Source organism: Centruroides vittatus, unplaced genomic scaffold, assembly GCF_030686945.1.
Source record: "Centruroides vittatus isolate TY-2023 unplaced genomic scaffold, ASM3068694v2 scaffold_944, whole genome shotgun sequence".
NCBI lineage: Eukaryota > Metazoa > Arthropoda > Arachnida > Scorpiones > Buthidae > Centruroides > Centruroides vittatus.
Window position 1 is genome coordinate 1,400,337 of NW_027122722.1, and position 23,787 is coordinate 1,424,123.

Genomic DNA, 23,787 nt, shown 5'->3' on the forward strand with positions numbered 1-23,787 from the left:
TTTTATAGGGATATATTTACAAATTCTAATTTAGTCAGAAAGTAGTAAATATATTTCATAAGGTGATGACAATTTCATTGTGTAGTTGAAGTCTTGTATTATAAAAATTGTGTATGTTAAAATTTAGATTAATGTCTGGAATAAATTGAAATGATAAAATTTAGATAAATTGGATTGTTCTTCTAAAAGAATTATTTAAACATCAGACAGGAAGAAGTGGAAAATTCATATAATTAGTAGGACAGTGTTTTGTAGCATTTGAAATGTTGTATAAAACTAAATAATGTATATATGATTAGTTGTTGTTCATTAGCAATTAGTTTTATAATTATTATTATTTTTTTTAATTGTAATCAATCAAATTATTGTTTTTTTTTTACTAGTTTGTAGTTAATAATACTTATGTTTGCTCTTGATATTTGTTCACTAAATTTTACCATCAATAATTTGTGCGTGTCTTTGTTTCATTCTGTGTTTGTTAAAACTGAAATATGATATAGAAACAAAGAAATTTAGTATTTGAATGATTTACACAACTGTTTTCCAAAATGCTTTCCATATATTTCCATTAAAGCCATTTTGTTTGAAAATAATATGGAACTCTTACGGTAATAATTTTTAATATATTATAGCAAAAGAATTGGAAAACACTAGACATTTGAATGTAGTAGAAAAATTTGGAATATCCGATACATTCCAAAAATATATATTAAAATCTGACCGATTTATTTATTTGTACCGGTCAGAAAATGTTGGATGTTTGTTTTATTTATTAAACTTTGAAATAATTTTTCATGTTGTTTCTGTAATTTTTTTGTCTATGAAAAATAATTTTATACTGTTATAATTTTTTGTGCTTTAATAATGTAATCATTATAATAGCGGTTGTAATTTTTGGCATTTCGTGCAACAAAATAGTAATATTCCAGATTCCTCTGCAAACTCCTAAAAGTTTTAAAGATAATAAAGTTAAGTTTTTATTCTTAACAAGTCAAGTGTCATTCAGTAACAGACATTTTTATTGTAATATTTTTGTTATTAAATTTAGTTTTATATTTTAAATTTTAATTATATTTTATTTAAACAAAAATAAGTAAGTTTGTTGCTCATCCCAACCTCTATAGATCCAATATCATATTAATCATTTTCTTTAGGTTTAATCATTTCTTATAATACAATATAATACATTAGTTATCAGTTAATAGTACATTTTCAATGCACTTCAATATTTATTAATTCTTTGCTTCAAATTTTAATTTGCTAAATTAACTTGAATTTTAAATGAGTCTGGTAAATTTTATATTTATTTATTTTTATTGACCACTGTTTGTATCCGTTTATTAATGAATATCAGAAAACATTTATTATTATTAGAGAATAAAATATTATATAATCCATTTATATTATAGGGATGATTTGAATGGAAAAACTTTGATATAGTATATTAATTTATTGAGTTATTTTGTTTATATGGAAACTTCTGTTTTCTTCTTCATATTATACATAAATGGAGACAATTGTATATATAATAATTATATAGTGTTCCTTTATATGTGTATACAGTTTATATCCAATATGTAATGCATTTTACATTTTTAGGACGATTTTTATAATTAAGCGAAAGATTTGTTAAGCATTTTGTCTGAAAAAGAACTTCGTTTCTCTTTGTTTTCATATTTTTTGCATTATTAATGATAAGAGTTAAATATAAAATATCTGTTATAAATATTGATAAGCTGCCTATATAAATTCAGTGTTTTTATAGGCTTATCGGATTAACTTTGAGATTCTTGTCAGTATTCAAAAATAACTTCCTGTGGCAAAAAAAAGAAAAATATAATTTATAGTATTTATTCGATTTAAATCGGACAAGGCACCATATTTATATCATCAAACTTTGGACGTTTGTAAACTATCAAGTGAGTTTGTAGATCTTTGGTGCTCTTACACTCGTGCATAACAGGAAACTGAACTACGTATTGTCTTCGTAAATCGTTCGATCCTCGACGTTCTTCACCATATTTAGTAAAAATAACCTACGCTAGAAGAAGAATGTTGAGCAATAAACGAGGCCCCTTTAACTCGAGTCGACTCGTTGTCCCGGTTGGTTTTTTTTCTTTTTTTCGTCAGTTCCCCTTGGGAGGCCCGTCGATACTCGGTTCTTCCTCCTTAGATGGCCGTCGTCCAGCACACCACTTCCCGATCGTGTTTTTCTCACCCCTCTACTTCTACTTCCCTTGGGCAGAAACGGAACGTAGCTCCTAACGATTGTATAGATAACATTTATAAACACGTGTTGCGACACTTGTGGCTGCTCGGTTTTGTCGTTTCCCCTTCCTCCTTCCCTCTTTTGCTTACGCGAATAACGAATGATCGACGATTTCTCGTCCTTTTGAATGGACTTTTCCCGATTTGGTCCGTTTACCCGAACGAGTCGAGATGCCAAATTTACGCATCTTAATCGATTATGTTAATCGATTGACGGTGCGCATCCAAATCGATCAGGAAAGAAGCGTGCAGATCCACTTTTTGCGCGCGCCACGCCACTTTATAACTTTTTTATTTTTCCGTTATCCGAAAGGGTTAAACGCGCCATTTCGTGCCGATCTGGGTTTTAGAAAGGTCAGAGGTGACCGGAGACGGGCGTTACGCGTCCACGCACGTTGTTACGACAAGGGTTGCCTTTCTTGGACGCGACCCAAGGTCGACAGGGGATGCTTAAACATCGCACGTTTTCACTTTCGTTCGAAAACGACAACAAAGTCGAACCGAACTTTGCTCCTCCCCCGGATAAAAAGAAGAGAGGAAAAAGTAACTTTGCATAAATTTAAAACCCGGAGTGGCTTTAAAAAAATGGCGTGCAAGTTTTGTCAGGCCCGGCATTGTTATAATAAATAGTGACGTAATTATCTCTACGTCACGGGACAACCGCGACCGTGAGGAAGGTTCCATTCGTCGGTTCGGGTGACTCCGGTGGGCGCGCGCGTCGCATCCGGTATCGTCGCCCATTGGTCTGTGCCCACAAAAGAAGTTGTGTCGAAAAACTCGATTAAACGGCCGTCGGAAGCCGTTCTATTTTTAATCCGGCGTTTCGGGGTCGTGTTTGTTGTTCCTCGTAGACGCCGATTTTTACCAAATAGGAAACAAACTTTTCACTCTCACGTGACGTCACTCGACGCGTTTAGCACGTCAATAAATTAGCAGCAAAATTCGCTTCTTAGAATTAACTGCCGAAAATTTTGACGTATTTTTCGCGTTTTATTACTAGGAAAACACGCGGCCGTTCCAGAAACTCGCGCGACGGCGACAGCGCGAGTAGCGAAAAAGCGTGCGTCATACCTGTACATCAGATAATATCGGCCGTACACAGCACGCCGATCGCAAATTCCGAATACAGTCGAGTTAGTCTCGAAAATACGGGTTTACGCACCCCACTACAGACACGCTCGCTGCTGTATCCATTATTGCATGCTTTGATGTCTAACCGTTTTGTCAATATCGTTTGAAAACTTTGCTAGTCAAGAAATTTGCGCAGTTAGATTCTCGCCGAGGGTGCGCGAAAGGTCTAAAATTTGTCTCCACAGACGCTTATGTCACATTGCGCCACCAGTTCCTAGTGTAACGAAGTTTGCGAAGCGCAGGTGTGCAAAGCAGGTGCGAAATCCGGAGGTTAAACGCTTCTCTGTGGAGGGTATCCGCGACGGAAGTTCTATAAATAGAAAGTTAGTGTGAAAAACGAATTTCGAATTTCACGGACCTGTCCCGCCATCTATCGGTCGTTGGCGGAACGAAAAATTCCACGTGTTTAGACGTCGGAAAAAATTAGCTTTGATCGAAACGTATTTGTCAAAGTAATTTTATTATAGTCGACGTGTTACGAATTTTCCCACATCGTTCAAAAAATACAGACTTGTCTTCGATATTTTACGTTTAGAAATGACGCTGAACCGTTTTATCACGTTTCCTTCCGAGATTCTGTTTTTTCTTTTTCCTACTTACGCTTGTATAACTTAAATTTTTAACCGGTAATTGTCGTCACGCATAAAACTCGTAAAGAAGTGAGTCGTCACGTGTTTCTTCTTTCCTCCACTAGTAGTCTGTAGGGGAAGCTAACGACGGAGACGAAAGAGAACGGACGTCGTATATCTGTCGTTAAAATTCTCCTCCCCGGGATGATGTGGCGACGTCGAGGACGTGCGATCCGGTTGTGTTGGCATTTTTCTGTGACACGGTGTCGAGATGCTTAACGCCCGTCTTACAACGCCACTGCTCACGTGCGTGTTTCGATCCTCTGTCACCCCGTGACCGAGTAACGAAGTCTTCGACCTCACCCGTCCCTCTGAAAAATTGGCACAATCGTTCGAGTGCCACGCGAGTACTTTTGAATTAAGAACGCATAACGTATTTTCTTTTCTGTCTTCGTTTCACTTATTTTTTTTTAAAATCTTTTGTATACATTTTGTGAAAGGCTCGTGCAATAGTTATAATTCTCGTTAACAGAAAAATTCTTTATACTAGAGACGAAGAGGGAACGTCATTTATAATGTAAAATTTGCTAATGGTGCTACAAAAATTAATACCAAAGATCCTAATCTTTCACGTATTCTGAGATAATATCACAACCGTGAGGATGCCGTGCGAAACCCCCTTTTTTATAGAGCTAAATCCTACTGTACATCTGTTATATCGATTTTGACTTCTGTGTCGTAACGTAACCGCATTATTGTATTGTGTTGTATTAGTTGATTACAGTTAAAATAAGAGAGTAAATAAAGGGAATAGATGTGTTTTCGGAAGAATTTTGACCTTCGGTTTTGTCGATAACCTTCGAGTTTAATCCATTTTATGGTAACCTCGTTACTTGAGCAAATAAAGCGATTGATAAGGTAGAGGAACTTAATTTTTCCCCCTTTAATTCTTTTAGGTATCCAGGAATAATAGTTGTATCGAGTTAGAGCTTTCCCACGCTCCGTCGATTAATCATTGTCAAGAGAAGACCGACAATCCCGATATTAAAGGTAAGTTTAGTTTTTCTTTGGACTAAATCCTTTCCGTTACAAGTTTCAAACATTAGTATTTGACAATGGGCTTATTTTTCCTGGCACGAGCCCCGCGCTTTCTTTTTTCGATGAAAACAGAAGCAGCAACAAATCTTTTTAAAAGTATTCGATGAGGAATGACGTTACCGATTGCGCGAAATTCTTTGATTTTTTTTAAAAATTTAAGTAGAGTCGTAACTGTTATTACGTAATTGAGGTTTTGTATGACGTCACACATCAATCAAATTTTTTTTCCCATTTATGTTAATTTAATTATTGTGCGATGTTACTTAAACTATAAAGAAGGCGCTTAGAAATTAAAGAGTTTTCTGCTTTATCAGTCAGTTCCGCCAAGACCTTTCCGCTTTGCACGGGTTCCTTTTTACGCAGGTGTCCTTTTTTATACGATTTTAAAGTTGAATTATCGCGTAACTAGTGAAAGTATTTACTCCATTTTACAGTAACAAAGAGGAAGTTCGCGTTACGAAGGTTTCTATCTCACTGACGGTCCATTTAAGTGTCGCTTCACAGCAGCCGTGCGCTGGATTTTTAAAAGGGTGGGGTTTAAAAAGTACGTTATTAATTTTTTTCTACCCAGATGGGAGGGGTTAACCGCCAAAACCCTTCCCGTGTGCACGGCCTCGCTTCACAACTACTTGGTTATTAATTAAAACGACAAATTGCTAGGTATTTTCCTATACTAAACAAATACAGTATTCGTTAAATATCCGAATTTTCCAGGCAGCTCCCTCTGACGACATATAAAGTAATTTGTTCCCGCCGTGGGAAATAAGAAATTTTTTTTTCCACCATTTAAATCCTGTTTCAAATTTTCTGTTAATAAAGTCATTATGTAATTTGCATATCGAGGAAGGTCGAAAATTAAAGAAAAAAAAGGTTACTCGCTCTGAATGAAATTAATCTTTTTCCAGGTCATAGCATAATGTTGTAACTATCGGTTTTCAAGAACTATTTCGGAACCCACCCCCAAATTTTTACATTAAATAATTTTAATATTTGTGTCTTATTTAACACGTCGAATCGGTGCATTTTAATCCTTTCCGCTGCCCGCACTCCTCGAATTTTTCAAACGCGCCATCTTTCACCCCCCCGAAAATTCCTTTTTAATTTAAAGGGGTAGAGTTGTCCCTTTTGTGTGTGTGTGTGTTTTAGCCTAACTTTAAGCGATCAAAGGAGAAAATTCAGCATAATTCATTCGTATAAAAACATGACTAGGTTAGGGATTTGCAACAGAAAAAATATACAATTAAATTTAATATTGTAAGACTTAACTAAGTGTTTATTTCAAAAAAGGACCCTTTTTTTATCGTTTTCTGTCGAGAAACAAAGATTTAAAATTAAAAAAATAATAATAATAATTGCCGGTAAAGATGTCTTGTATCCCCCTCCGGGAGTGTGCTTTAATAAAGACGGTTCCAAATAAATAACACTGTAAATAAAGAGTGTTATTTGTTACTTTGAGATTCCTCTTTCTAATTAATGTTGAAAAATTCATATTATCGATTCGAAAATAGAATGTCTCGGTACAAATCTCCGTATCTAATTATCATACGAGACAATGACATAAGCTATGCTAATTAGGTCGTTTTTACTATATAATTAGCATAATTTATGTTAATCGGGCCATTTTATTTATACTGACAATTCATTAATTGGTAGGTAGGAAGATTAAAGATCTAGGATTTCCTTATCGGTTTTAAACAGGTTGTAAATTAGATTTTTTTTGTTTTTTAGAATTGGAGGAAAAGTAAATGAATATATTAAATGAAAAATATTTTGATAATTAGCATAATTTTCATTATTATTATTACGTAGCGAGAGGAGGTTCTCAAGTGGATACGTCAATATCGTCATTAACCGTATGACATCATTCCGTTTTCGCATCCTCTAAAGGAAACCGGGTGACGTCACTCGGAATAGAAAGGTCCACGCTGTTTTCGTCCCCTATGACGTAAGGAATGAACTGATTTTCGACCTATATAAGAAGGTGACCCTAATTTAGGAGGGGTAGAGATGACTTTTGGGGGAGAGTGCGCCCGCGTGATCTTCCGACCCGTCGGTTCGGTTCTTTCCGCTCGTCTTTCTTCGGGTTCGCCAGTTTGGACCCATTCCAATTTACGCGGAGTAGAGGGGAGGGAATATTCCGAAATTCGGATCGAAACTAAAAAAATGGAAGTACGGAAACGAATATGCGGTTTACAATGGATCTTATTTTAGTAAGATAGACTTCTGATGGTATTTGATGCGGTCGGGGATTAAACCCGCCTATTCCGTGACGTAATCTTTTTCCGAAAATGACTCTGTGAGACGCGATAAAATGGCGTCTTGGAATGGACGGAAATTCTTTTGTAAAGGGAAGCATTTCTGGTGTTTTGCGAATCTCTACATGGAAGGACTTCCGATATCCTTTTGCCCCGTTAGGCGTGGGAACGGCTCGTCTGTTTCGCGGCCCGAATTACATTTCTGTCGTTCTTCCGCCTATTTATCAAGCGGTCCTTTCGTCCGCCCATTATCGAGCGCAGTCTCGTTCGTCACCACTAATTACCCGTCACCCCGGACCACCTTCCGCTTTGGCCTTTTCCTTTCGGGACGGCAACGCCGAAATTAACATTGGAGTCCGAGTCGGGCGGAAGGAATATTTTTCTATCCGCCGGTCCTGAAGTGATGCGAGTCGTCACTAGATGGCGACGCTTCCGGTTTCTTTCTTCATTTCACCCTCCGATTTTCCTCGTTATTGTGACCTTTGGTCGCCTGCTCCTCTCTTCCCACGCCAGTCTGTCAAATTTGAATATTGTTTCGTCATTTATCTTAAAAGAGTAATGACGAAACGCATGCCAACTTATAAATATTGTCTCGTCTTTCTCGACATCACGAATAGTAGTGGTAGGTTTCTAATATCGAGATATGACGTAGGTAATAGCGTCTTGACAGTCCGAGAGGGCGATCTTAATGGTTTCGTTATGGTTTGTGTATCGAGTCTCTCGACTTAATCCGCCATTAAACAGACAAATAGGCCCATTATCTACGTGCACCTTTGCATGATGGTAATGAGTCGGATTTTTACGCGTAACAACGGCCCACTATTCTACAGAATTTTAATATACAAGTCGTGTTGGGGAGAGGAGTTGAAGGTACAAACTTTCTATCATCCGTGACGAATATCGCCAGGCCAATTATTTGTTGCTATCGGCTTTCTGTATCAAGAATAAAGAAAAAATTGTCCGTTTCGAATTAAAGCCGGTCGAATAATCCTCCCGTTTAATTAAGCGGGACATAATTTTATCTGGAAAATTCTCCTTTATCCGGAACGACAAACGGACGAGTTGGTCGGTCGATCGATAAAGGATAAGTGGTCTAAATCCGGTCGATCCTGCGGATCCTTAACTTGGATTTTGGGTACTTTACGAGAGTTAAGCGTATTTTCTGGATACCGACAGCGGCGATAGACAAATGGACCGCATTTAAAGTCGGAAATGACGTTTTTCGTTTAGGATACCGATCCTACGAATTGCTCCCGGAAATGTAATAAGTTATATTTAAACTATTGCCAACTTATAGCGTAAATATAGTAATTAAACAGGAAACGTTTTGCCTTTTGTCTACGTAGCATTTTTAGCATCTTAACCACATTACGTGAAAGGGGGTCTTTGCGGTCTGCATGGCTAAGATACCCCCTCGTATTAACGGATGCTGCGAACGGTACGTAACGAAGGATGGAGACGTGAGAATCTACTTAATTTTTGTTTCTAATTAAATTTCCTGGGATTGTTCAGTTCTACGAAGCGATCCTTGTCGCTAACCCAAGGACGGGTAGCGACAAAAGTGACGTCGGAACAAAACCGGTTATTTGTGGTCCTCAACAAATTGCGAGAGGATATTTAAGTCCTCATCGAGTGTAGAAATGCGAAACTGTACCTTTTTCTCTGTTTATGATGACAAATGGAGCGCGGTGGCACACCGTTGCATCGATATAAATAAAATTTACTTAGTAGGTAGCGCACTATATACGACGTACGGTACGTTTCGCTGTTTGATATCGAGCCAGAAAGAATATATTAATGGGGGTTAAGCGAGAATGATTTAAAAGGAGTTTTGGCTCTATGTTTTAATGTACTTTTAATCGGGTAAAATTACAAAGGGATAGAGATTTCAGGCAAATTAAGAGCAATGTTGTACACTAAACGTGCTTCGAGTAGAAAAAGTTGCGTATCCAAACGGATATTTTTCTTTAGCCCTTTAAACTTTCGACGCCCACTCGAAATTGGATTGTCGAGTTATAGAAATCTACAGATTTCGAGAGGGTTTTCGGCGGTTCCTGCCAGTTTCCGAGGCGCATCGAAATGGGATTTTCTTTTCTCTAATTCTCTAATTACCACCTTTATCCCTCGGGCTATTTTTAAAGCCTTCCGCTCGTCACGTGGTTTCTGTCGAAGGTCGCGGACGAGCCGAAGTAACGTTTTTGGCACGATTCCCGCCCCCCACCACGGGAAATTCGAGCGGATTATGGATTTCTCTCGACTCTCGAGTGGCCCGACAGAACCTCTTAACCCCGTTTGCTAGATTTTCGCGCTTACTTTTGATGGAGGAGCCATCGGCCTTGAGCCCGGCTCGGGCGAAAATTATCGTTACCTGGTATCGAGTGACGTGCCACTTAATACTCTAACGACGATAAATCAAACATCAGGATAATTTCGATAAAAAAATGTCCATTTGTTTTTCCCGTTTTGCGCCAGTTTTATAATTAGAAAGTATAACTGATGACCGCGAAGGGGTGAGCAAAACAATGGTCCGGGCGAGTAATCGTTTGGTATTCGTGTTCTCGACGTTGACTAGTATCTTCCACCGTATAAAAAAGTAAAAAATTCTGTTTGTCGAGGTGTAGTCGATGTCCGACGTTCGATAAAGAATAAGGATAATTAATCTTCCGTATTGAAACGATCTCCCTAATTGATGGGAGAGCGATCTTCTAAATGTAAATAAGGGTAGGCGCTGGTAGCGGAAAATGGAGATGGGTTACGGCCACACCCTTTTCCATACCTTGTTTAATCATTAAGGATACTTTTATCTTCGACTGCCGCCGGCTACGGGCCATACCTTTTCACACACTAGTTTCGTATTCGAGACGTTAGCCCGAGTTTTTCACCTTCGACTCCGTCCACAAACGACTTCCATTCGTGACGGTAGCGTGACAAATTATCAAAATGGGTGGTGTACGGTGGGGATATATGCCTCATTGGGTAATATCGCCAGGGCATGATAACTCCTAAGATATTTTTGGGGGTAATGCCGTCTGTTCTGTATAGTAAAGAGCGCGATGCGAACGTCGTGTGACGTGCTTCGAGCCTATTAACGAGGATAATGGGATTTTCTGGGGAGAGTGAAAGAGGAATTGATACACTTGTACGAACATAATATTACGGTTATTTAAAAGGATGCTAATTGTCGTCATTTTTGAATAATATTTCGGGTGCGTGTTTTCTTTTGTAGCTCGTCTAACGAATATTATGTGTATTTATTAGCAAAACTTTTACGCAGACAAGTTTATGACTTAATATCTATATGTGTTGAGAAGTGTAGACTTGTGTTAACGTAGCGATGTTACGCTACAGAATACTTCGATGTAACAAGTGAATAATTACATATAGATATACTCCATTCCATACAACGACATATAGAGTAAGTATATCCCGGAGAGAGAGGAACGTTGCAACCTTTCTCCGAAAGAACGGAAGATTGTTACGCGCAAGACGTTACGTACAGAACACAAATATATCTCTGGCTTAAAATCGGGATATATCCGTGTTTTGAAGATGGATTATGAGAAATGATGGAGCGGGTCACGTGCCAAGATATATCATCTAAAGAAGTACCGGCAAGAGGACCGTTAAACCGGGCAGAAACCGGGGTGTTCGAGTCGAGGCATCTACAATACTTAACAGGGATTGCCATATCCCATTACCAAACGGCAAGGATCGGTAACGGCCGCTCCACCCGACCCCGTGATAAGTTCACGGACGTATTTTGTAACCGGGGAAATGGCTTCTCGGTAGTTTTCTGTTATCCAGCGTGACGAGAGAGTGGAACGTAATGGTGGTAGTTTCGGTTACTTCCCCCCGCAGAGACTGTAGGAATCCCCCTTTTTTTATCTTTCCTTTTTTATATGAGGGAGGAGCACCACGCTCCTCCTACGTAGGAGGCGCCCTGTATTTCTCCGCTTCTACTCACGTAGCCTTTGATCAATTCTCTTTCCACGGACAATAAAAGAAAACGAATCCGATTAATACCAGTCGATATCCTTTAGTGGTCGCTCGGAGACGACGTCAGAAAAAAAAGTGGACCACGACGCGGTTCGGACCACACCCTTACAGAATCGTACCCCTACATGGAGTGTGCGTGTTTTTTATCTTTAACTCTTTCCGTCGAAGGTAGAAATCTGCCTTTACACCGTTTCCACTGTTTGGGAGGCGGACAGGTGGCCGAAATTACCCGCGCCGAGGGGGATCGAGCGGTGTTAAAGTGTCGAAGATCGTTTCGAGATAATCACTCTAATGGATTTTTCAGTTAAACAATTGCTTTCGTTAAATATCTCGTTGGGGAATCCGCAAACGCCCACCCAAGTAAAGGTTAAGCCCTTTATCCACCCCCGGAATCGACGAAGCTTGTACAACCGTTTTGGGGGGTCGTCAGTGTCCGAACTCTCTTATAAGTGGATAACTTTGTAATAATAAATTGATAAGATGCAGAGAATCGAAAAGGAATCGTTTCCCCCGTCTGTCTCATCGGTTAATTTATTATCATCATTCTTAATGATTGCGTCTTAATTAAATTCAATTAGCGCAGAAATAAGCAGACTACGCACGAGAAGTAAACAAGGAGGACGAGACGTGAATCGAGTCGACGTTTGGCTCGGAAACACCAGGAATTAAACGGAGTAAATTACGTAAATCGTATAAAACGGAAAGGACGAGAGACGTTAAAACTAATTAGTCTGTCACCGGACGGTCTCGAGATTAAACAGATTTTCCGTTCGTTCCACGTCCTCTCTTTTTTCACGTTCCTCTCCGCAGATGATTCGGAAGAAAGGTTCCGACCATCTTCCATTCTCCGGCAGAGAGAGAGAGAGGCTGCAACATTCCCCCTCCGACTTAAAAGATTAATTTATCGTCTGGCTTCCCGTCTTTATCGTTGCCAGTTCCTTTCCGGTTTCCGGGCAACCGGAGCGAGTCGCTTTAACAACATTTAAAATCGTCACGGAACGACGTCGTTTGGCGGTTTGGCGCCGAAACTGGTAACGAACCGGCGACCTCCTTCGCCTTCCCGCCAATTTCGGAGGTACCAACGAGTTGCCGGAAGTCGCATCGATCGTCTCTGCCCGTCGGAAAGTCGCTTTTAACGGTTTAAAAAGCGGGAATCCGCCGCCATCTTTCGGCGTCGACTTTCGCCGTGCGGCGGGAAGTGGGACCGGAGAGTGCGGTTCCGCGCCGCGCCCTACCGGCGCCGAGCTCGTCGGCGCGCCGAGAGCGGAGGAGGCGCGCGGTGCGCCCCCTCCCTCCGAGCCGCAGTGGTAGGCGCCATCGATCGGAGCGCCGCTCTGCGGCACGGGTGGCAATCGGCGGCGCCGCGTTGGGTCCAACGGGAGGAGCGGGAGTGGCTTCGGGAGCCCGACGGACGTGTCGGGTCGGCGACGTAACCGCTCAGAGGATAGGTAGCCGCGGCGCCGTCCGAGTGACGCGGCCGGATGTCCATCAACCACCTCTTCGCCGGGGCCCCCGGCGGAGGATACCTGGTCGGGCCCTACTCTTTCCCCGACTGCTTCGCCCTGCCAGGTGAGTGCTTTCTTCCGGCCGTCTCGGCCGGTCGGCGCGCGATCGGCACGCGCCGCCATTTCCGGTCGACCGCTTCCGGTTCGACTTGTCTCTATCCGTTTCGCCACCTTCTTACCTTTCCGCCATTCGTACTTCGTTACCGGACGCAGTTTCCGCTTCGACGGTCCCGCGCTTCGGAAAGAGACGGCATCGTTGGCCGTCGCGACGTCCCCGCGCGATTTTGCGCCGGAGGCATGAAGTGCATGCGTCATCCTTGCTTCCTTTTGCCACGTCTCTCTCGAGCGTACGAAACGAAAGTTTCCGATTTCTATCCCGGTTACTGTTAACGGGGGTCGATGAAACTGACGGAGGGAAGCTCCCGGTCGTTGCCGAGTTCCAGATTCGCGCGCGACGGCGTCCCGTTGCGCCGCGTCGTACCGTTCTCGAATTTCGAGATTAGTCCCATAATCGGCGAGACCCGCTCTGGCGCGGGATGGAAATCGAAAACTAAGTTTCTGTTACCTACGTCGCCGCCGACTTCGTCGATATCCGGTTACGCCAGTTACTCTTGACTTTTCAACCGGTCGACTCGGAACTATTCGTGCCGTATCGTTAGTTGCGCCGAAATATTCTACGAGTTATCTTGTAATATTCTCGTTATCATCGTTACGTTTTCGGGACTTCCGATCACCTGACATTATTCGCCAAAGTCTGCTAAGCGGCTGATTTGTAAGGCCACACACTGTCTTTATAGCAACGTTACGATTTCCCACGCGCTAAAAAATCGTTGCTACAATTAAATCTTCGGAGCTTAACGTTTTTAAAGAGCGCCCAGAAACGTTAAGCACTAGCATTAGAAGAAAAAAAGTTTATTATTCTGCTTTCTCTGTTTTGGCGTCCCGAAATGTTCTCAGACGTCATGCTTCGTGTAGGTTGAGTTAGGCACGAAACTAACAAAATCCGATGTGGCAGTTGTTAGATGGGACGATACCGCGCCTAATGCGTCAAGTTTGTGTTTTTATTTAGTTTTCGTTCTTGTAAAATATTTAAATATTTACTCAGTTGATGCCAATTTGGTTGCATTTTGTAATTTGCGGGAGGAAGATATGTCGAAAGCGATTTTGCTCTATTGGCTAGTTAGAAAAGCAAATTTTCTCCCCCGTCCTTTTTCTCTATTGATTAAAAAGTTATCTTAATTATCAGAAAGTGGGTTAAGATCGATCGACTCTTTTCGAATGTCCTTGTTACCAGTTAAAGATAAAAATCGAGTTAAACATTATCTTGAGCTATTTTTGGGTTATTTCGCGTTGTATGCGATTTTTCATATATTTATAACGTGAAATAGGTAAACATTTAGCATTTGGTGACTTACCGCGCGTCAAGCAGTTTAGAAATTCGAAAAAATGGGTATTGTCGCTTTTCTATCTCCTTTTTCCAGAGTGCGCCTTGTTTATGTATTATTTTAGGCTCTCTCGAAGAACGTGGGATGGCGCGTGGATAAGATATTTCTTTATCCCCTAAGTAAGCCGATAGATTCGGTTATACGGGATTAAAAATGATAGATCATTATAATCGCTTGTGTGACGTACCGTGTTCTTTCGGGAATCTGCGCCGGTTGTCGGGCTTCTCCTTCCAGCATAAAACTATGCAGCGAAGTGAGATTGCTAGGGGCTGTTATCCAAACTGCCGATTTCAAAAAAATCAAAGCTGTTTTTTAAAAATTTAATTAGAAAAGAAAAACTCTTGAAAATTTGTTTTTCTGTTCTTTGCCCGGATTAACGTTAAGAGAATGCGACCGGATATTTTGTTCGTGTTTTAGGTTTTCTGGATGTTTGGATTTCTGCGAGTTATAAAATATAACTCGCGGAAATTCAAATTTTACTTGTGCGTGAATGGAATAAAGAAAACTGTCGGTTAAATATTGTGTTAAGGTAGAGTAGGTCTACAGGAATCAAGCGGAAAGATGACAATTGGGTTAACCAGTTACGTCTGTAGTCGATGTTTCTCCACCATTTTATTGTTTTCACCTCCCGCTGTTAAGCAGAGAGACTTTTTCCTTATTTCTATAGAATAATGATCGAAAACGTTCTCCTTTGCTATTTACAAAGAATTCCTTGTTTTTTAAAAAGTGCAGTCCACAATTTGTAAGGTTTAAATGATACGTGACGACCGAACCGCTTCGATTAATGTCTGTCTGAAAATTCTGCATGCAGACCTGTTTTTCGTGAACTTTTTCTAAGGATTTATATGCCACCAGCATAGTTGATACCAATACTAATATAAGAATCGCTGAGATTTTTTTTTCAAGATTACGATCTATGCGTTCGCCTTTTATATCATTTTTTATAATTCTAAGCCACGTCGATTTGTGTCGTATCAAGATTTTAACCACGCCATATTTGTATCTAACTCGAAGGCTTATTAATATTTATCTGCTTAAACTTTTATTTAAAAACTTAAAGGATGTACTAGAAATAAAATTTGAAATCATTAAAAATAGGGGAAGATCTGAGGAGAAAGAAGTTGTGGGAAGAAGCAACTGAGAGAGGAGGTACTGTACAAAGTGAGAGAAAGAGTGATCACGTTCTTGCCGTGTTAGATAACTCTATAGATTTAGAACCGGGGCCATATCGTATAGAGGGAAATAAAAAAGCTCGAGTGTTCCCCGAAGCTATAGGACTATGGAATGTAGAAGCTACATAGAAAATATGTTAAACAAAGTGAAAAGAACGGAGAAAACAGGGCTGGAAAAGTATTTGCAACGGAATGGATATTAATGGTTGTTTGTGTTGATATTCTATTTTGTAAATTCGTGTTTTACTTAAAATCTATATCTAAGTTTGTTTAATTTATATACGAATTTTTTCAAAGATGGAAACATCATTCAAACCCCGCAGATGGATTTCAGTTACATAAAACTATTTAACTAAAGTTATAAACAGTTAAATTAATAGCAAGTTAGTGTGTTATTTCACAGATTTCTAAATGAAGATAAATTAAACCAATTCTTATTAACAGAACTAATTTTCTTTATCGTTTTCTCCCTAATTTATTAATACATTTTTTCAGGTTTATGTTTTAAGCCAGCGAATTCAAAGCGAAATTCTATTATTAATAACAAATATGCAATGCTCCTATGGTACTATTAACACTGCTAACAATAAGAAATGTGTGCGTTGTGACATTCTATTTATGTCTTCTTTTTTTCTGATGTCTTTTCTTCTGTCAATCCAAGCAATTGTTTTTCTTCCTCTTCTATATCAAGATAACTTAGTTTAGCTTAAGCTCTTTGCATTTTTCTTACTTGACAACTATTAATCTCTGTTAGTCTACGCCTACGTTTAAGTGACGTTCTTGCCTAATGTCGAATTCGGTTTAGAAAAAGCGCTTAGAACAGATCAAAATTAGTGTTTTTTTATTAGTTATACTACAAAGTATTAAATAAATATTCGTATACTTTTCTCTCTTATTTCGGTTCCATTTTGTTAGCCGCTCTTCGACGGAACAGAGAGTAAAACACTTCATTTGTCACCCATTTCAATAACTTTTTTAATGGTTACGTATTAATCACATTTTCTCCCCTCTCCCTCAGTCTTTTCTTTCAGTTTCTGGTTCGTTTTTTACGCAAACAATAATGTAAAAAATTTAATTGTACCAGTTTTCTTCTGTTGCTGTTTGGTCTCTTGCCAACATACGTTGTAGATGACGTTACCGAAGTGGATTCTGCCAACCACCGATGCCACGAACAGGTAACTTCTTCGTGCGGGTGAAAGATTTTTCTGGCACTGTCGCCTCTTTACGACCTTCTAAGACTGGTGTCGATACTCGCCGATCGATATACATCCGCGACTTTGTCGCCCGTGCGGCGCTAATTGTTATTAATGGAGGCGATCGCGTATCGACGACCTCGTCACTCGTCTTTCCCGCCAAATTTCTAACCCGGATTACGTTCAGTCACTCTTCCTATCTTATTTCGTCTTATCTTTAGTCTGAATTTGGAATACTTACGTGACGAAATTAATAATTCGAATAATTTATAGGCTGCTTGTGTTTTTCTTGAAGACGAATTCCCGAAAAAGAAATTTATTGAATGTGGACGATTGAATATTATACAGTTTCCGAAGTCGTAATCGTAACCGCTACAATTTAGTCTTACAGAAATCATTTCTGCAGGACTAAATTGTAGCGGTTACGATTTCGTAATTAAAGGACCAGACACGATTGGATCTATTAAATTGTTACGGAAAATCGTTACGCTCGTAATATTTTAGGTAATTTTTTAAATTCTCGTCAATCAATCCGTAAAAATACCGTGCGTAAGCCGTAATGTTTATTATGAGAGTATAAACTGTGTTATCTAGGTATTCAACACAATTATATACGTGTATATATTTCTGGTATTGTAATAGAGCTGCGTCACTATTGGTGTTACAAATGCTTTCTTCTTGCCGGTGTTGTCTCGCTCCTTTTTTCGATTGTATCCACGAATCGCTTCTTTCGAGTTTAACTGGAAGAAGAAAAGGGAAAAAAGGTGACGCTACATACCGCCCTTTCCGCTCAGTTACTTCCACTTATCCCGGTATTTGCACCCAGTTCACCGCGTGTAACTGAAATCAGCTTTATACTTGTTACGCGAGACACCGAAGATTACCGTCGTTATTTTTTGCATATTTATTTAACTAACAATCGAATAAAAAAAGAAGAAGAAAAAAATACAATTGAAACGTCATCTGTTTGCTTAGGTGGAAAACTCCCGCCCGATTTTAAGTAGATGGTGTTGAGGGACGTCGGATCTAACACTCGACCATTATCGAATTGACAGCGAGAGTGGACTGTACTCAATTCTCGGTAGTATCGTTAGTTTAAATAAATAACGTCGGAGTGCCTCATTTTTATTACTCATCCGCTTTCGGTTACGATTTTTTAATTTCCGAAAAAACCATTTGTGATAATTAGTGTTGCGGTGGTTCGTTCTTCCTATAGAACATTCTTGACGCCGCACTCCTAGAACTGGTTTGGCGATACAACTTCTAGACTTTAAGCTACGGCTTAGTCCAGGTTTAAGCCGTAATGATTGATGGGTGACCAATCTTAAATCGGGTTTCGTCTAGACGTGTTCCAATTGTAAACTCGTCCCAAATCGTTAGTCTCTCTTAGTTGAGCTTGTGTTTTATAATTTAATGTTGTTATTCGACCGAGTGATTTGTCGGCATTTCAACCGGGCGTATTTATTTTAGAATAACCTAATTATGCAAATGAGGGAGAATTTATTATCGTATTAAGTTTGAATTTCGCTAGACGGAACTAAAAAAGGTCGCATCGCATTTTTGAGCGCAATAATGCCAATGAATCTCGTGCCTTAGTACAAATTTTAGTCTCCCCGCCAAGAATCAAATTTGCATCCGTTTGGTCACGTCAGTGTTGATGCAAGCGCATATTCGAAATTACGGATGAGCAATTTATTCGGGGATGGAATTTTTCCTACGCCGTTCCCTTACGATGGGTAAAATTAGCAAGTTTCGTTTTGTAAAATCTTCCTTCTCTCGACGGAACCTTAATTCCTTCTCGCATCTAAAAATGTCTGGTGTTTACGGTTTAGAAAAATGTCCATTTTGTTTTAATTTTTGCCGGCAACGGTGTTAAATTTTATAATGGAACGACTTTAATACCGGCTAAGTTTATCGTCTTCGTAGTTTTCCACCTACGTCGTAAAACATTCGCGTAATGGCCAATAAGAAAGTTCCTTTAGTTATTTTTAAAATTCGGACGAACGATAGGAAAAAAAATTTTTAATTTTAAAATATCGATAACCGCCCAATTGCATTTATTGAATACCCGTTTGTTAGTGCACCTACGTTCGCATCCTAAATGCGATTCCGTGACCTTTTCTCGCCGTTAATTGTGTTTAAAAGTCCTTTTCGTCCCGAACTACGCTCACCTTTTCTAGTTAGTGCCGGCGAGTGTTTAAATTATCGATTTTCTTCCCCTGGAATGTCGAGAGGCATCATTTTGGCTACTTTGTGTTGGTAACTCCTCCACGAAACGAAACTCGTTAAAGTTTCTTTTGTCGTCTCCCTTCCGAGCGCAAACAATCGTTACTAGTCAAAATATTATTGCTTAACTTTTAGAATTGTTATATAATTCCGCCTATTTGAAATTACTTTTAAGTTATAAATCCATTCGTTTCATCTCGAGAAATGATTAATTAGATTACTCGTCTCTACGTTCAACTTTTTCTTCGACATTCTAAATACAAAAGCGTAGATCTTCATGCAAATTTTCTCCAGTTCGTCCGAATAAATGTTTTATAATTTTAAAAAGTTTCGGCAGTTTATTTTTTTACGTAATTAAAAATCCCTACGTAGCAATGTTTCTTTTAATACTTTCGAAAACTCGGAAAATTTTTCGGAACGAAAAAAAAAATTTTTTTTTTGTATTAAAAAGCTTCGATTCGATTATTTTAGGGGAAATTTATTATTGTAAAAAATCTCGTAAACAGTTGGAGTACGGTGTTTTAGCGGAGGGACGTTCGTGTTTAAATTCTCGATTCTAATAATAGTGTTGAAGTTAGATTGCTGATACAAATAGCGTGGTTGAGGCCGAAGTTTTCAACGCGAAAACGTGTACGTCGGACATTCAGTGCCGCTTTCCTATAAGCCTAGAAGTTTGACAATGGCGTATGGAAAGTCAGTGGAATCATGCTCGACATTCCAAACGCCATTGTCAAACTTCTAGGCTTATAGGAAAGCGGCACTGAATGTCCGACGTTGAAAACTTCGGGCTCAAACTTGCTAATATCTAAGGCGTTAGCAACGCGTAGGCCTTCCCCGATCCGACGTTTTGATAAATATAGTTGAAACGGAAAATATTTCGGCCAGGCCCTTTCTGGTTTTATCTGTTTTGTTTGGATCGAGTTGCGATCGCACCGTGTAAACCGCTTTTAAATCCGCAACCGTTTATTTTTGCGCGATATACTTTATTTTTATCGTCATTTTTTTTTTTCTTTTACTCTCGGCCTACAGGTCCCCTTTTAAAAATTATACCCATCATAGATTTGGTCGGGCCCACAATGACGAGGAACGTCTGTTTCTTGTATTTAAGTTAATTCTAAGCTTTTTGTAGTATACAGGTTTATAATATCAGTAATAATCTGTACGAAACCCGATGATCCTTTGTTAGTTTTACGTTCCCGTCGCCAGGAGTTAATTCAAATAGGAATTTTACTATCGTAAATAGCCCTACGACGTAACGGTTAAGTATAATTAAAAACCTTGTTAGGAAAACATAAAAATTAGCGAATTATATACTACGGTTACTACTAGATACTATTACCTTATTCTCCGGAGAGATCGTTGACTGCGCAATTTGCACTACCTCGTTTACAATAATAATAATATTTTATTACTGTTACAGCTCATCAGTATTAACTCTTAAACATAAAACATGTTTTATGTCGGATGCGTTAAATATCTTGTTTTATAACCGAAAGCGCCGGCGGAATTACGATGAAGAACGTGACGTCGCGGCCAAAGTAGCGCGTAAATCGGGCGCACTCTTCTACCACGCACAATGCGCTCTCGTCGATTTAAATACGGTTTTGCGGTTGTATAATATAATCCAGTTTGCGTGCCGATAGGAAAAGCTTCTTCCGAATCCTGCAGGAAGTGACGAAAATCTTGACCGAAAATGAACGCCCGTCGACGTAAACCGATCCAGTTTTCGTAATTAAATAACTTATTATAATGTTAAGTGTACGGCGTCGAAGCTAAACTGGCGACTATAACGTACGTTTAATTAATTAAGCGCTCGTTTGTTTTCTTATTTATAAATAAATAATTTATTCCAAGTCGGTAAAAATGAAATAAACGACATCCTCTATTCCCTTATGAAAATTGATTAAGAAGTGCCCCTTTCGGGTATTTTTCCATATAAATTTTGGCAGTTTACACGCGGTATTTGGAAATTAAATGAGGAAGACTGTTGAAAAAATAAATTTGGTTCCTTTGGGAGGCGAAAGGTGACAATTTTCGGCATTTGCGTATAGGAGTAAAGCGAACGGAACTACGTCATTTTGTAGTCTTTCTTACTAAGCCGCGAGCTTCCGGTAACGTATCCTTGGCCTATTTTTTTCGGGGCGAAGACGCCAGTTTGGCCACCACCCCACTCCTCACCGGACGCGTAGACACGCCGAAATTCTACGTGGTGGGATCCAAATTCGCCTATTCGACTTCCAGCAGATGGAGGCGAAGAGGAGGAGCGAGCGCGTGACTTTCGAGTCGACTCTCCGACAGACTTCAACTTTCGTCTGAGGAGGGGAGGACGAGCGAGCGGATCCCGCTTCTATCTCGCGCATCTCCCGGGTCGATCTCGGCGGTTATCGGCGGCCGCCGCGGCTTCGATCGACAGATGGTCGGGAGCGGCGGCCACTAAATCATCCTTTTTAGCGCTCTCCCCCCGCCCGCGGCCGCGCTGTGGCGGGAGGAAAGACGGTGCGGATCCGTCCTCTCGTCGTTTAACTTCTTCCGCCCCGATGAGCTTCGTCGGGGTGATGGCCTTTACCTACGGATTCTGACGGTCGATTGTCTTCGGAGACGTTCTCGTAATGCTCCCCTCTATTAAGTTTTGCTCCGGATTCTCTCTCGGGATTCATTTTCTTCCCGCCCCAGGACGCCATCGCGCGCTAAATTATCGCTCGATGCGTCGCGACCGGTTGCTTCGCTTCGCTCCGGGTCGCAAGATGGCGAGATGATGATTCAACCTATCACCTCGAATAGTGAAATATAAAAGATGTCAATCTAAACCAGTATTACTGTTTATCTTCCATCGGAGTTAAGAGGGCGGAGTATTAAAAAAAAATTATAAAATCGGCCGTTACTCTCTCTCTCGTCTCGGAAAGAGTTTTCGACTTCGAGAGGTCCCGCTCCCAGGAACCGATGAATAAATAATGGCAGTTCGACGATGCGGAAATTGGATTTTTGCGCCCCTACCGAGTAAAAAACGAATTACCGACTGACGGGTCTTTTTTTCTCTTTCTCTCCCGCCCTGTTCAACTCCATATGCTTTTTGGAATTCGCGGGCGACTTCGGTTAGAACGGGGCCCAGTTTTCTCGTACGCGCCGGAAATGCTACGAGATCGCTCCCGACGCGGGGTCGAGTGTTTTAACGGCGGCTCCCCCGCCTCGTCGACTTTCCACCCCCCGTCAGCTAATGGCCGAGACGTTGTCTCGACGACGGTCGGCGCCGCCACTCGGTCGGTTTCCATGACGACGTCTAAGGGTCCGACCCGCTTTAATTTCGACGTCTTTTGATACGGAGAATCTCTTTCTCCCCTCTCTATCCTCTCGCCACGCGAAAAGTCTCTCGGTCGGAGGTGCTCCCGACGATAAATCATACCTTTACAAATAACCTTTTAAGAAAAAAGCCGGGGGTCGAACGGACCGGAAGAGGGGGGAAAGCGGCGGTTAAACGTATTTCGCGGACGATGTTATTCGCGAGAGGGTGGCCGTTTTGGAAACGTTCCAGACCAGACGATTTTAGTACCTGTCGGCGCCGCCAGATGGCTCTAGGCGACCGTTTCTCCTTAACGCGTCCACCATTTTAATTCCCACTTTGGCCTTTGTTTACGGTCGTTGGGTCTGTCCGTCCGCGGAACGGAACGGAATTTGGGGGGGACGAGAGACTTTCATCCCGCACGTAACGACGTAGTAAATACTCCAACCGGGCATTCTGGGAATTTCGGACGTCGTCGTTTCCTGTAATGGAAAGCTTTTCTCCTGCTTATGAATTATTTCCGCTCGATCGATGCTACTTTATTTAATTATCCGGACCCGCGTAAGTCGATCCAGTTTTTCGGGATGCTGCCGAGTGTGTCTCCTCCGCATCCCCCTCCTCCCCCTTTCTTTTCCCTTCTCTCTCTCTTTTGGTTATTAAAGGTGGAAGTACGACGTCCGTTTGTAGAGGTTAAGATTTTTCGGGCCGGCTCGCTCCCCATTAACCGGAGGGCGTGCGGAGATCAGCAGTTTTTGCCAAACGGATCGAAGCGGGCTTTTAAAACTTTCCGTTTGGCTGCGGGAGAGTCATTTGTATGCTACGATCTCGCCGCTCGGCGTGGGAGTTCACGCAAGGCCGCTCTTTACGGTCGACTCTAGAAAAGAGACCCTCTCGGATGGCCTCCCCCCGCACCCGATAAATGCGTATTCTTCTTCCGAGCGCATTTTCCATTTCCTTTTTTATATATATTTATTTTTTTTAACGTCTCGGCCGGCGAGCATCGGTTAAGCTCGACGGAACTAAACTTTTTGGTCAATGTAGCGTGAGAGAGGGCAAACACGCGTGCTCGGGTGCCACGTGGTCCTTTAGCCCACATCCTTCGGAAAACGGGAGGTTGCGTGTCCCGTCTTTCCTGTCAGGGGAGGTGAGAGGGCAGGTGAGGCGTCTCGGCAGGTAATCGCATCGCCGGAAATTTCCTTTTTCTGCCTTCCCCGAACGGGATCGAAGGGACGAAATCGTAAATCTCGTCCGTCCCCCGTCGATCTGCGCCTCCACCCTTCGGGCCGGCCGCCGGCGCCGAAAAAACCGTCGAACTGCCAGAAAAAAATACTTAATTGTATAGCTTTAACGCGCCGGAGGGGGAAAGTCGCCGGCAGGTGTTCTCTCGGCCCCGCGCCTCTTGGAATAATTCGATGCTTAAATAGCTTCTTAATATACTCGGCGCGTAAGGTTGCGTTCGAGGAAATTAATTACCCCGTCCGCCTGCCGCTTCCATCGCTCCGAAAGGAAAGGAGCCCTACCGATCGAACTCCGCGACACCCCTCCCCGTCGCGACTTCTTTGCGGCGGAAGTAGGCCCAAAACGTTGGGTCCGCGTCGGACGGGAGCGCGGGGTTACGTCCGTCTGCCACTCTAGCCAATTAATAAAGAGAG

General features: G+C 41.1%; 1 protein-coding gene and 1 long non-coding RNA gene across 2 annotated transcripts in view; one reads left to right on the forward strand and one right to left on the reverse strand.

Annotated features, from left to right (window-relative positions):
• Window positions 1-23,787, forward strand: part of LOC136990533 (genetic suppressor element 1-like) — a 128,413-nt gene that overhangs the window by 38,401 nt on the left and 66,225 nt on the right. The window contains exon 2 of the mRNA XM_067288936.1: window positions 4,925-5,018. Within this exon, the coding sequence (XP_067145037.1) occupies window positions 4,925-5,018 (94 nt within the window). The remainder of the gene's footprint in view (window positions 1-4,924; window positions 5,019-23,787) is intronic.
• Window positions 1,838-3,499, reverse strand: LOC136990490 (uncharacterized). The gene is made up of 2 exons (XR_010883068.1): window positions 3,340-3,499; window positions 1,838-2,261 (listed from the first exon to the last, which is right to left on the reverse strand). It is a non-coding gene; the product is annotated as an uncharacterized lncRNA (long non-coding RNA).